The sequence below is a fragment of the Acomys russatus genome, chromosome 16 (assembly GCF_903995435.1).
Source record: "Acomys russatus chromosome 16, mAcoRus1.1, whole genome shotgun sequence".
Taxonomy (NCBI): domain Eukaryota; kingdom Metazoa; phylum Chordata; class Mammalia; order Rodentia; family Muridae; genus Acomys; species Acomys russatus.
Window position 1 is genome coordinate 41183386 of NC_067152.1, and position 15383 is coordinate 41198768.

General features: G+C 50.7%; 1 protein-coding gene across 2 annotated transcripts; it reads left to right on the top strand.

Moving 5' to 3' along the window:
- The first annotated feature begins 924 nt into the window (after window positions 1–924).
- On the top strand, window positions 925–12689 carry Slc16a5 (solute carrier family 16 member 5). Of its 2 annotated transcripts, XM_051159029.1 has the most exons (4): window positions 925–1196; window positions 6190–6333; window positions 9072–9881; window positions 12119–12689. In XM_051159029.1, exons 1-4 carry the CDS (start codon window positions 998–1000, stop codon window positions 12367–12369), a joined length of 1404 nt encoding a protein of 467 aa, XP_051014986.1. In that variant the 5' UTR covers window positions 925–997; the 3' UTR covers window positions 12370–12689. The 2 variants fall into 2 exon arrangements, with proteins under 2 accessions (XP_051014986.1, XP_051014985.1); XM_051159028.1 differs by lacking the exon at window positions 9072–9881 and having other exon boundaries at window positions 929–1060.
- Window positions 12690–15383: the final 2694 nt, after the last annotated feature.

Genomic DNA, 15383 nt, shown 5'->3' on the forward strand with positions numbered 1-15383 from the left:
CTCAGGTTTTGGCACTTGGCAAAACAGAGAGCTCAGAGCATGGCATGGTCCGCTTCTCTGTACGGTGTTTTCCATCTCCGGGGCCAGCTGGTACTGCAGGACTAAGAGCAGGCTGAGGTGGAAGGGTCATGCCGGGAGCAGGAACGGCATACCGGTTTGGGCAACATAGCCAGACCCCCAACTCAAAAAAAAAAAAAAAAAAAAAAAGGAACGAGTGGAGGGAAGGCGATAGAGGGAGAGAAAGAGAGAGAGAGATGCCTTCATCTCCATACATGTGGAAGAGGGTTGGAGGTGTTACTCAGAGGCAACAGAGAATTCAGCAAAGCTGTGGAACTCGACTCTTGATCTTCCACACGTTGTTAAGAGGAGTGTTGTGAAGTGGGTTCAAAGGGCTCTCCCCACACCTGCACCTGCAGATCAGCTGCCCTTGCTGCGCTGTTGTGTGTGTACCCTCTGCACCCTTCCTCAATGGTGGTGAACTTAGGTTGATCTTGTGGTTTTGTGAAAGTCGGTACTGGTAAGCAGGCAGGTCAAGTCACAGAAGTTTAGGAATAGATCCATAGCCATTTGGGGAGACAACAGGACTTTTACTGTTGTCCCATAGTCCTCTCATCCTGAGACAGTTATAAAGTGGTTTACAGGGCACTACCTGGGAGTTTTCAGGTGATGTAACATCGAGAGAGAACTCCACTGCCCTACCTGTGCCATTGGTCACTGCCTGCCCCACCCCTGCTGCTTTCTTGCCACCTCCAGCCAGGCTGTCCCTGGGAAGTGGGTGAAAGGAAATGCCAAGGCCAATGCAAAAGCCTCCTGTCACCTCCCAGGGGGGCGGTGCACCTCCTTGATACTTGGGGCCAGAGCTGAAGAAAGAAGCAGCAGTTCCAGTCACCTCTGGCACGGTGGCAGGTGGGCTGAAGAAGGGCTGGCAGCCTGCCAACCCCAGGCTCCGGGCTCTCCTCTTCCAAGCTGTGCTCACAAAGTGCCAGCAAGCCTGAGAATGGCCCCGGCCCTGGAGCAAGCAGATGGCAGATGGGCCTGGGTAGTCCTACTGGCCTCCCTGGTGAGCCAGGCCCTCACCGTGGCCTTCCCTTCCTGCATTGGCGTCTTCTTCGCTGATTTGATGCGTGACTTCCAGGCCAGCAACAGTGAGATCTCATGGCTCCCCTCTATCATGGGGGCCATGCTCCATGCTGGGGGTGAGCAACCTGAAGAGGGAGCGAGGGAAGGAGGGTCTGTTGGGGGCTAGGGGGGGGGCCCTCTCTCTGAGGCCACTGGCTTCCTTCCCTTCCTGGATGCATTCTTGAGATTTATTTGATTTGAGCCGGGCCTGGCCCACCTGGCCAGAATCCAGCTGAGCCAGTCAAGCCTTGTCGTCCCCCCCACCCCAGGCTGCAGTAGGGATGGGAGAGTGGAGGGGAAACTGAGGCACAAAGCCAATCCATGATTCCAGAGTCCTCTTGGCGAGTGATCTGGAGCAGAGTCATTCAATGACAGGCTGAGTGACAGCTGGTACTGGGACCAGCAGACCCAGGCTGGGCCATCTCTCAGGACCTTTCTAGCCTTGCAGTAAGGGGATAAAAGCCAACATCCTGCCTAGCCCCATGTGATGTGGGAGGAGAGACCTCACGGGTCCTGGACTAGCTAGGACCTCACTCTGGCTCCAGAATAGGAAGAGACAAAGCCAGAAAGAGGGGACACGGGAAAAGCCCCATCTCTCTCTCTCCCTCTCTCTCCCCCCCCCCCCCTCTCTCTCTCTCTGATGGTCCTCCACAGAATCTAGAGCTTAGAGAGAAGGCAGACTCCACCCTCCCCTTCACTTTCCAACTACACCAGGTAGCACCATGAACCCTGCCGATCCAAATTCCAAATCTGTGCCCTGAGTTCAGTGACCTCTCCTCATTGCGTGTGAGGGTGACTCAATAGACAGAGACCTCAAAGGGGGCTGGAACTATCCACAGGCTTCTCTCTCTCTCTCTCTGTGTCTCTCTCTCTTACACACACACACACACACACACACACACACACACACACACACATACACGTGTTGATCCCAGCGCCGAGGCTCCCTTTCTGCCTCTTCTTCCCTTCATCCAGTAGCAGCGGCCTGACTCTGGGAAAAAGGAAGCTTGCGCAGAGGAGGATTGTCAACCTCCGTGATGACGCCCCCCTCACCCCCCCGCCCCGAACTGACCCAAGAAGTGTAGACTCAGGGTAAGGAAAAAAAAAAAAGCCTGGCCCAGAACATGTGGCCTCTTGGCCTCCAGGGCTAGAGCTAGAGTGCAGTGGGAATCTTGGGTAGATCTTTGTCCTGCAGGCCAAGAGGGCCCTGGATTAGAAACCGGCTACCAGGCATCCTATGTAAACCCCAAGTCGCCAGCCAGCTTTGAGCTCACTACCCTGGTGCAGTCATAGCCCCAATTTCTGTTGGTGTGAGATTCCTACCTGCTTGTCCTCTCACCTACATAAGCAGGCTAAGCCTGTGGCTCACCCAGAGTATTGGAGAGTGGAGCACAGCAAGTGCCAAGCGCAAGATCTGCAGAGACTGGGGAGGGAACCGAAGGCAGGAACAAGGCCTGGCCAGGCAGAGGGCACCGGTGGCTCAAAATCCCCACCCCAGCTCCACTCCCTCCTCATTTATGACTCAGAGCTCTTTCCAAGGTCACCTTCCTGAGTCAGGTAAAGTCTGAGAGGTGGGGAAGACACGTGGGCCACCACCAGTCACACCAACTCAAGGCCTCCTTTACACTTGGCAGTGGTAAGGGTAGGCTGTCCTGCAGCGTTGGCATGACTGGATATGAGCCCCAGACAGTTACCACACTTCCTCCCATCAAAGATGTGTGTGTGTGTGTGTGTGTGTGTCTGTCTGTCTGTCTGTCTGTCTGTCTGTCTGTGTGTGCTGTGAGTGCGTCCACCTTCTCTGCCCTCTGGGAAAGTCATCATGAGAAACTCTGTTGTATGTTTTTCCTGGGAGCAGGATGCTCAGGAGTGGGCCTATGGGATATCAAGGAGCCCCTGGCCAGTCTGACTGGCTTCTACTTCTCAGAATGTAGGGCTAGTGAGAAAGGAACTTGGGGTGAGACAGGCCCTTCTCTACATGAAGCCAAATATTTAAGTGTTGGGTTCAGGGAGCTTCAGGTTGGATTTGCTTTGGGGTCCTCCTTCCTTCTTCCTCCCTCCTTCCTCCTCCCTCCCTCCCTCCCTCCCTTCCTTCCTTCCTTCCTTCCTTTTCTCTTCATCTCCCCCTCTCTGTGTCTCTCAGATTCTCCCACTTTGAGCCTGTCTTTCTGTTTCTCTCTCGCTCTCTCAAACTCTCTCCCTTTTTCATTCTTTCTCTCTCTCCCAATCTCATTCCCTCCATCTCTTGTAAAAGTCACTTTAAAGGGGCCAGAGAGATGGATCAGAGGTTAAGAGCACTGACTGCTCTTCCAAAGGTTGTGAGTTCAATTCCCAGCAACCACATGGTGGTGGCTCACAACCATCAATTCTGGCCTGCAGGCAGAATGCTGTATACATAATAAATAAATAAATCTTAAAAAAAAAAAAAGATTTATTTATTCATTATGTATACCATGTTCTGCCCCCATGCCAGAAGAGGGCACCAGATCTCATAGATGGTTGTAAGCCATCATATGGTTGCTGGGAATTCAATTCAGGACTTTTGGTTTTGTTTGTTTGTTTGTTTTTTCTTTTTTCCTCCAAGGCAGGGTTTCTCTGTGTAGTCTTGGCTGTCCTGGACTCGCTTTGTAGGCCAGGCTGGCCTCGAACTCACAGCAATCCACCTACCTCTGCCTCCTGAGTGCTGGGATTAAAGGCGTGCGCCACCACGCCCGGCTCAATTCAGGACCTTTGGAAGAACAGACAGCACTCTTAACCTCTGAACCATCTCCTCAGCTCTGTAAAGTCCACTTTTATTCTCTCTGCAAACCATTTCTTTATTATTGGCCTGTAAAAACTGCCTCCTCTTTCTGAGAAAATGCCTCTTAGTTTCCCTTTCCTCTCTCTTCTCATGAAAATTTGGGTGTATCCTATTCTCTGATTCTTTAATTCATTCTCACACCTCCTCTGATTCAACACCTTTTCTGCCACTCAATTAGACATCACTTTGAAACATGGGTGGGGCTAGAGAGATGGCTCAGAGGTTAAGAGCACTGGTTGCTCTTCCAAAGGTCCTGAGTTCAGTTCCCAGCACCCACGTGGTGGCTCACAGCCATCTATCGTGAGATCTGGTGCCCTCTTCTGGCCTGTAGGTGTACATGCAGGCAGAGTGCTGTATACATAATAAATAAATCTTTTTTAAAAAGAAAGAAAAAAGAAACATGGGGGCTGGAGAGATGGCTCAGTGGCTGAGAGCACTGACTACTCTTCCAGAGGTCATGAGTTCAGTTCCCAGCAACCACATGGTGGCTCACAACCATCTATAATGTGATCTGATGCATACTGTACACATAATAAGTAAATCTAAAAAAAAAAAAAGAAACGTGGGTGTAAGCTGGGCGTGGTGGTGCATGCCTTTAATCCCAGCACTCGGGAGGCAGAGGCAGGCGGATCGCTGTGAGTTCGAGGCCAGCCTGGTCTACAAAGTGAGTCCAGGATGGCCAAGATAACATAGAGAAACCCTGTCTTGAAAAACAAAAAACAAACAAACAATCAAACATGGTTGCTTCCTTCTACAATCTAACTTTACCTTTTTTTGGGATTAAAGGCATGTACCACCATGCCTGGATCTAAGATTTTCTTTACCTGATACTTGCTCTATACCTGGCTGGCCTTGGATTCAGATCTGTTTGCCTCTGTCTCCTGGATTAAAGGTGTGATTGTATTCCAGCCAGATCACACAGACCTAGAAGGTCTTTGGATGTGATCTTTTTTTTTTTTTTTTTTTTTTTGGTTTTTTTGTTTTGTTTTGTATTGAGACAGGGTTTCTCTGTATAGCCTTGGCCACCCTGGACTCACTTTGTAGACCAGGCTGGCCTCGAACTCACAGCGATCCGCCTGCCTCTGCCTCCCGAGTGCTGGGATTAAAGGCATGCGCCACCACGCCCGGCTAGGATGTGATCTCTTGACAGCCAGATCACACAGACCTAGAAGGTCTTGCCAGAACAGCCAGGTTCTGAATTAACATTCCTCTATAGTCTCTCCTCTTAATATCTCTCTGCCTCTGCCTCTCCATCACTGTCTCTCTTGGTCTCTTTCTGTCCAAAGGACAGAGTCCATGGCTTACATGCCAAACATGCTCTCTACCCTGAGCCACATCACAAGCCCTAGGTGCAAGGATTGGGTAGTGGCTACTCTCAGTGAGAGGGGAGAGGGCATCTGGTCTGATTTTTCTCCCTGACACTCCAAAGGTTGGGGAGAGGAGGTGTGGGGTGGTCCAGGACCCAGGCAAATGTATGAGGTGTGAAGAGTTCAGTCTTCCAGAAGCCTGTGGCGGGGGGGGGGGGGGGAGTAGGCAGAAGGGAGGACTGCAGGTGCACGCTGAGACCAACTGTTCTAGGAGATGCTCTCTGGAGCAAACCCCAAGCAAGGCTGCGATGCTCACACAGATCGTGTCCTCGGCTTAGGTTAGTGAAGAGCGTGGTGTGCCCTCTAGGCGTCCCTACTGTGGTCACATGTCACCTAGTGTGACCACTCACTCTGTAGGGGAGGAAACTGAGTCAGAAAGGAGCATCAAGGGCTGGAGAGATGGCTCAGAGGTTAAGAGCACCACCTGCTCTTCCAGAGGACCAGAGTTCAATTCCCAGCAACCACATAGTGGCTCACAACCATCTATAATGAGATTTGGTGCCCTCTTCCGGCCCCCAGGTATAAGGCAGTTATATACATTAAATAAATAAATAAGTAAATAGTAAAAAAAAAGGGAGCATCAAGCCTTGCTAGGGCCACATGACCAGACTGGCAGGGTGGTGAGCAGGATCCATGCCAGCAGATTGTAGCTTTTTTGTTTGTTTGTTTGTTTGTTTGTTTGTTTTTGGTCTTTTGAGACAGGGTTTCCCTGTGTATTCTCAGCTGTCCTAGACTCGCTTTGTAGACCAGGCTGGCCTCGAACTCACAGTGATCCGCTGGCCTCTGTCCAGCTACATTTTAGCTATTTCATAACCCCACTGGCTAGTTCCTACTAGGGCTCCTCCCCAAGCCCTACTGTGCCCTGACTCTGGAGCCCCTTACCCACTTCTGTTGTCTTCCCTACAGGACCCCTGTGCAGCATCCTGGTGAAACGTTTCAGCTGCCGAGTGGCCATGATGGTGGGGGGTGTGCTGGCCAGCCTAGGCATGGTGGCCAGCACCTTCTCTCGCTCCCTCATTCACCTCTTCCTCACGGCAGGACTGGTCACAGGTAACTATCACTCTGTCTAAAGCGGCAGGACAGGTGGGGGGCTGCCTTACAGCCCAGAGGAGAAGTCAGACAGGGGACAGGTACATAAGAATGTTTAAACACTTGAGAGTACATAAGAGGACAGGGCTGAGGATGTGCGAGCACCCTGGTCATTCATCCCTAGAGTCACCAGTAACAGCTGAGCAGGGCTGAGCTTGGGCAAAGAACCCCAGAAGCTGATGGTCAGACAGGTGTCATGAAAGTGAGTGATGGAGTGTGTGCAATGTGCCGGTAGGTGGGGTTAACCCTGGGGCCATGTTTGCCTGTCAGCACTGGGATCTTGATAAGCACCAGCCTGGTGAGAGGGAAAGGTGAAGGTATGGAAGGCACAAGTTCAGCTCAGCAGTGAACAGGAGCGATGGAGAATACACTCAGTGCACAGTGCTTGCCCAGCCTGCTTTGATCCCCACTATTCCCCTTCTCTCTCTATCCCTCCTTCCTTTCTCCCCCCTCCCTATTATCTTCTCCTTTTTCTACTTCTTTCATTCTTTTTTGTTGTTGTTGTTGTTGTTGGAAGGGTTAAAATAGGGTCTCACTTACATCCTTCAGCCTGGCCTTGAACTCACAGCAAGCCCTCTGCCTCAGCCTCCTGAGTGCTGGGATTACAGGTGTACACCACCATGTCCAGTTCCTTCCCCTCCCTAGTGCTAGGGCTTAACCCCAGAACCTTACTCGAGTTACACATGGGTGACACACTCCTGTAATTCTAGCACTTTTGGGAGGCAGAGGCAAGTGGATCTCTGTGAGTTCAAGGCCAGCCTGGTCTACTAAGGGAGTCCAGGACAGCCAGGGCTACACAGAGAAACCTTGTCCAGAAAAAACAAATGAACACGAGTTACACATGTTTTCTACCCCTGACACATCCACAATCCCTCTGTAAGAGAAGCAGAGAAATGAACTAGTAACCAGAAATTGTGGTGTTAAGAGATTTTTTTTTTTTTTTTTTGAGACAGGGTTTCTCTGTGTAGCCTTGGCTAATTCTGGACTCAATTTGTAGATCAGGTTGGCCTTGAACTCACAGAGATTGGCCTGTCTTTGTCTCCCTAAGTGGTGCTGGGATTACAGGCCTGTGCCACCACACCTGGCTGGGGTTTTTTTATTTCTTGTTTTGCTTATTGTTTTGTTTTGAGACAAGGTCTCTCTGTCTCTCTGCCTCTGTCTCTGCCTCTGTCTCTGTCTCTCTCTCTCTCTCTGTCTCTCTCTCTGTCTCTCTCTCTCTCTCTTTTAGACAGGGTAGCTGGCTGGTTTGAAACTCACCAGGCTGGCCTCAAACTCACAGAGATGTGCCTGCATAGCCTCCTGGGTGCCAGGATAAAATGCATTTGCAACCACAAAAAATGGCCCAGTAAAAAAGAGGAAAGAATGATGTAAGACAGAGAAAATTGCTGGTGGGAGGCTTGAGGAGACAGACCAAAGGGTAGAAATAGCTGGGCGTGGTGGTGCTCGCCTTTAATCCCAGCACTCGGGGGGCAGAGGCAGGTGGATCGCTGTGAGTTCATGGCCAACCTGGTCTACAAAGTGAGTCCAGGACAGTCAAGGCTACACAGAGAAACCCTGTCTCGAAAAACCAAAAAATTAAATAAATAAATAAATAAATAAATAAATAAATAAAATGTCACTGTGAAGAGCTGGCGAGATGACTCAGTGGCCACGAGTACATTACTGCTCTTGCAGAGAACCTGAGTTTGGTTCTTGGAACCCACGGAAAGTGGCTAACAACCACCAGTCACACCAGCTCCAGAGGCTCTGATGCCTCTGACCTCTGCAAGCACGAACACACACACACACACACACACACACACAAACACACTGACACACAAATACACACATCCACATTCATACACACATATATACATCCACACAAATACACACATAGACACACATTCACACCTATACACACACACAAGCACACATATACACACATATACACATACACACAAATATACATACACACAAGCACACATATACACATACATATACACACATACACACAAACACACACATATACACACATATATATATATATACACTCAGACACACCCACACAAATTCACACATAGACACACATTCACACTATACACACACACACACACACACACACATATACAGCTGGAAACATGGCTCAGCAGTTAAGAGCACTTGTTACTCTTGTAAGAGGACCTGGTTTCAGTTCACGGGAACCCACATGCTGCCTCACAACTATCTGTAACTCCAGTTCAAGAAGATCGTATGTCCTCTTCTGAACTCTACAAGTACCAGCTATGAACATGCAAGCAAAACACTCATACACATAAAATGAAAAACTCTAAAAAAAATTTTTTCGGGGGACAAGTTCTCACTATGTAGCCCTAGCCAGCCTGGAGCTCACTACGAAGGCCAGGCTGGCCTTGAACTTCTAGAAATCTGCCTGCCTCTGCCTCCCGAGAGCTGGGATTAAAGTCTCTCACCACAATGATACTTGGCAAAAGAAAGAAAGAAAGAAAAGAAGGAAGGAGGGAAGGAAGGAAGGAAGAGAGAGAAAAGAGCCGGGTGAGATGCTCACAGGGAGGTGGCCAGGGACCTTCCATCATGAAGACTTGGAAGTGTGTTTGTCCTAGAGGCAAAGGAGACAGACATGGAAATGAGCCAAGGCCCCGTCTCCACATGGAGGTGGCAAGTCCTAGAGTGTTCCTGAGATAATGTCCCCTCTTGCACTACAGGCCTGGGCATGTGTTTCAGCTTCCAGTCAAGCATTACAGTGCTGGGCTTGTATTTTGTCCGGCACCGGCCTCAAGCCAATGCACTGGCCTCCATAGGCATCTCCATAGGCGTCACCCTCTGGCCACTGCTGGCCCGCTATCTCCTGGAAACCCTGGGCTGGAGGGGCACCTTCTTCCTCTTCGGTGGCATCTTTCTCCACTGTTGTGTGTGTGGAGCCATCCTAAGGCCTGTTGCCACCGCTGTGGTCCCCGAGCCGAGAGAAGACCCCCCTCTGCTTCCCAAGACACCTACACGCAGCTGCCTGGCAACATGTGTCTCAGCTATCCAGCACCACCTGGCCTTTGACATCCTTCGGCACAATATGGGCTTCTGCATATATGTAACAGGAATGACATGGATGCTCCTGGGTTTTCCGCTGCCGCACATCTTCCTGGTGCCATACGCTTTGCATCATGGGATAGATGAGTATTGGGCAGCCATGCTCATGTCGGTCATCGGCTTCTGCAACATCTTCCTGCGGCCAATAGCAGGGCTGCTGGCAGGCAGGAAGAGCCTGGCTGCCTACCGGAAGTACCTGTTTACTGGGGCAATCCTCATCAATGGGCTCACCAATCTAATATGCACAGTGTCAGCGGACTTCTGGGTGCTCCTGAGCTATTGCCTGGTGTACAGCCTATCCATGTGTGGATGTGGGATCCTCATCTACCAGGTCCTCATGGACATTGTCCCGATGGACCGGTTCCCCAGTGCCCTGGGCCTCTTCAGCACCCTGTGTGGCATTACTTCTCTCATCTCTCCACCATTGGCTGGTGAGAGCCTGGGAGGGAGGGAAGCTAGGCGTGCCCAGGTGGGCCGGTATAGGTGGGGCAAAGGGATACAGCAGAGGAGGACATCTGAAGAGATTTGACCCCAGTCTACCGCTGTGGCAAGGGACTTGGAATCTGTGGTCCTCCCCTTCCCCCAGCAGCATAGTCACCTGGCCCTCCAGGTAGGCAAATACAGGCTTGGCCAGACATTGAGACACATGCCTGTAATCCTCCTACCAGTTGGGACTGGAGGCAGGAAGATCAAGAGTTCAAGGTCATCCTTGGCTACATAGCAAGTTTGAGGCCAACCTGGGCTGTAGGGAACCATGTCTCAATCTCCCTATCAGAGAAAAAGAGATTGGGGGGAGCGAGGGCTAAGAGCACCGGCTGCTCTTACAGAGGACCCAGGTTTATTCCTAGCACCCAAAACATGGTGGTTCACAACTGTTCTTAACTCCAGTCCCAGGGAATAGGGTGCCCTCTTCAGCCCTCTACAGCACACTTACATGCAGGAAAAACAATCTTACCCATACAATAAATAATTTTTTTTTTTTTAAGGGAAGGCAGGGCTGGAGCAATGCCTCAGAGGTTAAGAGCACGTGCTGTTCTTGCAGAGGACCCCGAGTTCAGTTCCCAGCACCCCACATGGTAGCTTGCAGCCATCTGTAAAAGCCTCCAGTTTTAGGGGACCCAGTGCCTGCTTCTGGCCTCTGTGGGTGCTGCACACCTGTGGCAACTATACATCCGTGAAGATAAAATGCTCATATGCTTAAGAAAAAGATTTTTAGTCAGGGAGGGGGTGGGAGGAAGGCGAGAAGGAGAGGTTCACGCTCCAGGCCCATATGAATCTGTCCTCTCACTGCCTCAACCTCTGCTCCTGTCAGTGAGGCACAGTGATTAGAGGCATGGCTTTATTGTAATGATCCCAAGGTATGAAGAGGCAAAGAGCACGGCTCATGATAAGAGCTCTGCCTGGGTTTACTAGAACGGATGGCCTGGCTCTCCTACTTCCCACCTGAGTCCCGGGCAAATGGCCTGTCTTCTCTGAGCCATAACACCAACTACAAAATGCAGAAGGGAGCGTGTGCCATCCTCCCAGACCAGTCACCGACTGAGTGCACCCTGTCAGAACCACACTCTTGGGGGTTACTTTCAAGAGTGAAGGCGAAGAGAGATGTGGGGATTGACACTGGGAGGGAAACAAGCAGAATCTGCAGGAGGAGCCTTGTAGGGGAAGGCTACTGCACAGCTGAGACGGACCTTCAGCTTGGTGGGAGGAGGCTGGTGCTGGGGGCGGGGTAGTTGTCAATCATGTTTTCGTGGAGGTTACTATGGTCAGGCCCTGGAGCTCAGCTCTGTGAGTCTCTTCCTTCCTTCCTTCCTTCCTTCCTTTTTAGTTTTTCAATACAGGGTTTCTCTGGGTAGCCCTGACTGTCCTGGAACTTGCTCCGTAGACCAGGCTGGCCTTGAACTCAGAGATCCACCTGGCTCTGCCTCCTGAGTGCTGGAGTTAAAGGCGTATGCCACCATTGCCTGCCCTCAATGAGCCTTTTCTCCCCCAAGTGTGAGTTACAGTTTCCAAGGAAGTTCTGCAGGCAAATGAGTGCTGAGAGTTACCCAGAAAAAGGGGTAGGGTTAGGGCCTGAGGTAGGCTTAGGGCCTGAGGTAGGCTTAGGGCCTGAGGTAGGGTTAGGGCCTGAGGTAGGCTTAGGGCCTGAGGTAGGCTTAGGGCCTGAGGTAGGCTTAGGGCCTGAGGTAGGCTTAGGGCCTGAGGTAGGCTTAGGGCCTGAGGTAGGCTTAGGGCCTGAGGTAGGCTTAGGGCCTGAGGTAGGCTTAGGGCCTGAGGTAGGCTTAGGGCCTGAGGTAGGCTTAGGACCTGAGGTAGGGTTAGGGCCTGAGGTAGGGTTAGGGCCTGAGGTAGGGTTAGGGCCTGAGGTAGGGTTAGGGCTGGGCAAACAGCTCATATTCCAATAGCACTTCTCTGTTTTCTCTGCTACCAAGGGTAAAGGTCCGTTAGGCTCTCTCCTGAGGAGGACATTTGCCTAGGCCAGAAGCCAGTTGTTTCCGTCCCTCCTTTCCACAGGTATCTATTGTGTGCCTCCAAAGTGCCAGCCACAATTCCTTGTTGAGTGGGAGACAAGACTAAAATCCCTGCCCTGCCCCCACCCCTTGAAAACACGTGTTAGTAGGAGAAGACTTTCTGGCTCCCATGGCAGATTAACTTCTTCTCTGTCCCCCAGGACTGCTGCTGGACGCAACCAACAACTTCAGCTACGTTTTCTACATGTCAAGCTGCTTCCTCGTCTCAGCCTCCCTCTTCCTGGGTGTGGGCTTCTATGCTGCAGACAAGAAGCTGAAGAGAGAAGATGGACAAGCCAAGATGGAACCCACCGCCTCGGAGATCACCCCAATGGGAGGTCTTACCTCAGAAGACAAGGACAGGACCAAGAGGCAACTGTGCCCTGAAAACATGTATGTGACCAGCGTCTGAGCTCCAGAGGTCACACAGGACCTGCTGCTGAGCTCTGAGGTCAGTGAGGGACCTTCCGGCATGTAGAGAGTAGAAGTGGACCTGCCCGGCTGGCTTCCTACAGTCCCGAGAAGATGGGTCTGAGTCCTGCTTGAAGCTCGCTATCCTGGGCTGGCTCCTCAGTTGCTCCCACAACCCAGTATTCTAGCTTTTCTCCTCCAACCTTCCCACATCAACTCTCTTTGTCCTTCTTGGCCTCCGAGGACTCTGAAGAATTTGCCTTTCTTCCCAAATCACCGCCCCTGACCCCTTAGGTCAGGAAGATTAAGGGCGCTGCTTCAAGAAGATGAGATTCGATCCTCAGCTCTGGAAAAAAAAAAAAAAAAAAAGAAGATGATGATGATGAGGCTCACACTAGCTAACTGGAGCTATGGGAGAGGCAGAGATGGAGGGCCAGGATGAGAAGTCGGCCTCGGCACAGGATGGGAACAAACTGGCTGGTCGGTGGAGTACTGGTCCTGACACCTACGCAGAGAGCGGGAGAAGAGATTTTTTCAACTGTCCTGGAAGGGGCCCTCCTGCTTGGGTCTCAGACGTTACGGAGTCTGAGGAGCCTTCTGCCACTGAGCAGGGCCTGAGCCAACATCTCCTCTTTTATCCCACTCTGTATCCATGAGGGAGAAGACAGACCTTTGACTGACCAGGAGACAAGAAGGCTGTCTAGGCAGCCTAACAACATTCTGAAAACTGGCCTTGTATGTGCAAATGGAAGCCTATGCTCTGTTCTTGGCCATCTTAGGTTCCTCTTTCTCCGGGATCAACCTGGGAGTACCAACCCTGAGGCAGTCCCTGCCTAAGTCAGCTGCTGCTGCTAGCCTGAGCCCATTGCCTGGAGCTATTGTGTACACACACACACACACACACACACACACACACACACACACACACACACACACTTCTGGTGCTGCTCTCTGAGGTCATCATCACCCAAGGCTAGCTGTCATCAGCTCGCCCGGGCTTGTCCCAGCAGGGTACTCCAGGGAATGGAAAAACAGTCTGTTTGAATTATACACAAAAACATTCCCTGGGAGCAGGTCATGAACTCTGGACTAATAAAACAGGAAAACAGGACTGAGTAAATTTCCTCCATTTCCCCAGCTTGGCAGGAACTTCAAGGCCTTGTTTGTTGGTTCAGGTTCAACCAGGCTCCGACAAGAAAACCTTATCAGGAAGAATGATTTTATTTTCATGACTGATGCCAGCCTTCCTCCTCCACGAGTCCATCTGGCATGAATAAGCATCTTTAGGACTAGCCTGTCTCTTCCAAGATGCTGTCCCAAGCGCCCACTTGTGGCCAGAGGCAGTACTGCAGGAGTGTGCTTGCTGCCTTGCTTAGGGCATGGTGTTCACTCTCTAGTCCTGGGTAGAGATGGCTGAGTTGGTAAAGGTGCTTGCTGCCAAGCCTGACAGCTTAAGTTTGACTCCTGGGACCCACGTGGTGTAAGGACAGACCCCACTACCACCAGTTGTCCTGTGGCCTCCACATGTGCACGGTGGCAGGTGCACACACATAAATAAATGAAATTTAAAATAAATTTGGCCTGTATGAGATAACCTCACTTTCAGATTAAAAAGTCTGCCTCTGTGTCTCACCTTCGCTGCTTTCCTAATCCCAACTCGGTCACCAGGCCTACTTTGCGCTTTGAAGGGGAAATGCCAGGACCTATTTTTCCATTCTAACAGAAAGCAGAGTTGGGGCTGGCTGACAGGCTCACTTCCAGGAAACATTAAAGGAAAAATGGTATCTGTGAACTTCCAGCTCGGAAAATGTGGTCTTACTTGCCCATTGGTAATAATGACATTAATCGATGGGCAACAGGCAAGGAAGAAATGAGGATAGGAAGGCCAGGCGTGGTGGCACACGCCTTTAATCCCAGCACTCGGGAGGCAGAGGCAGGCAGATCGCTGTGAGTTCGAGGCCAGCCTGATCTACAAAGGGAGTCCAGGACAGGCAAGGCTACACAGAGAAATCCTGTCTTAAAAAACAAAAACAAAAACAAAAACAAAACAAAACAAAAAAAACCCTGTCTTGAAAAACCAAAAAAAAAAAAAAAGAAAGAAAAAAGAAAATAAGAAGTGAGGATAGAAATGTAGCTTAGAATAGTATGTGCACCAAGCCCTGGGTTCAATCCCCAGCCCCACCTAAACCTAGGAGTGCTGTAATCCCAGCAATCCAGAGGTGAGGGCAGGAAGAGCAGAAGTTCAGGTAGCATAGTAAGTTCAAAAGAAATCTCTGGGCTAAATTCCTTTACCAAATATTTATTGAGCATCTACTGTGTCCCAGGGACTGGGAGGGAAGGAATAAGTCCGTGTCACCTGTCCTCAGCAAAACCCAAAAGCTAAGAATTCCTCCTCTGAGGAAGGAACTGCAAGTGAGGAAGGCTTGAATGGCCTTTGAGATTCCAGAACCCACACACTTTGCTAACTCCCCTCAAAATCCTCTAGGGATGGTTTGAGGCAGTTCCTGGCCACAAAGGAGTAGAGCTTGCTTCCATGTTGTCCCCAAGTCCTGGTCCCCAGGTCTTTGATGCTCTAATTAGTCAGAGGCGGAAGAGACCCATGGCCATCTTGAGCTGAGATGTGCTTCCCCAGGCTAAACAGAAGGTCACCGAGTTCTCACGGAGCAACCTCAGTGCTTAAGCACCCAGACCGAGGTCAAAACTCTTGGTCTAGGTTGACACTGGGCAGGGATTGACCATAGGGACTTGAACCCCAGAGGTCGGGGGGGGGGGTATTGTTTTTAAAAATGAAAATCCCAATCATTTGATTTTACTAATAAAAACTCGGGAACCAGATGCTGGGGTGAAAATCTGCTAGCTCAGAGTCAGAGAAAGCACCCAGCTGACCTTCCTGCTTAGCTCACATCTCAGAGGGAAAAGTCCAAAAAGCTCACTAGCTAGCTGACAGGCCAGGAGAAAAAGGCCAAAAAACCCAAGGCCAAAGGCTTGCTAGCTCAAAGTTCAAAAGTCCCTTCT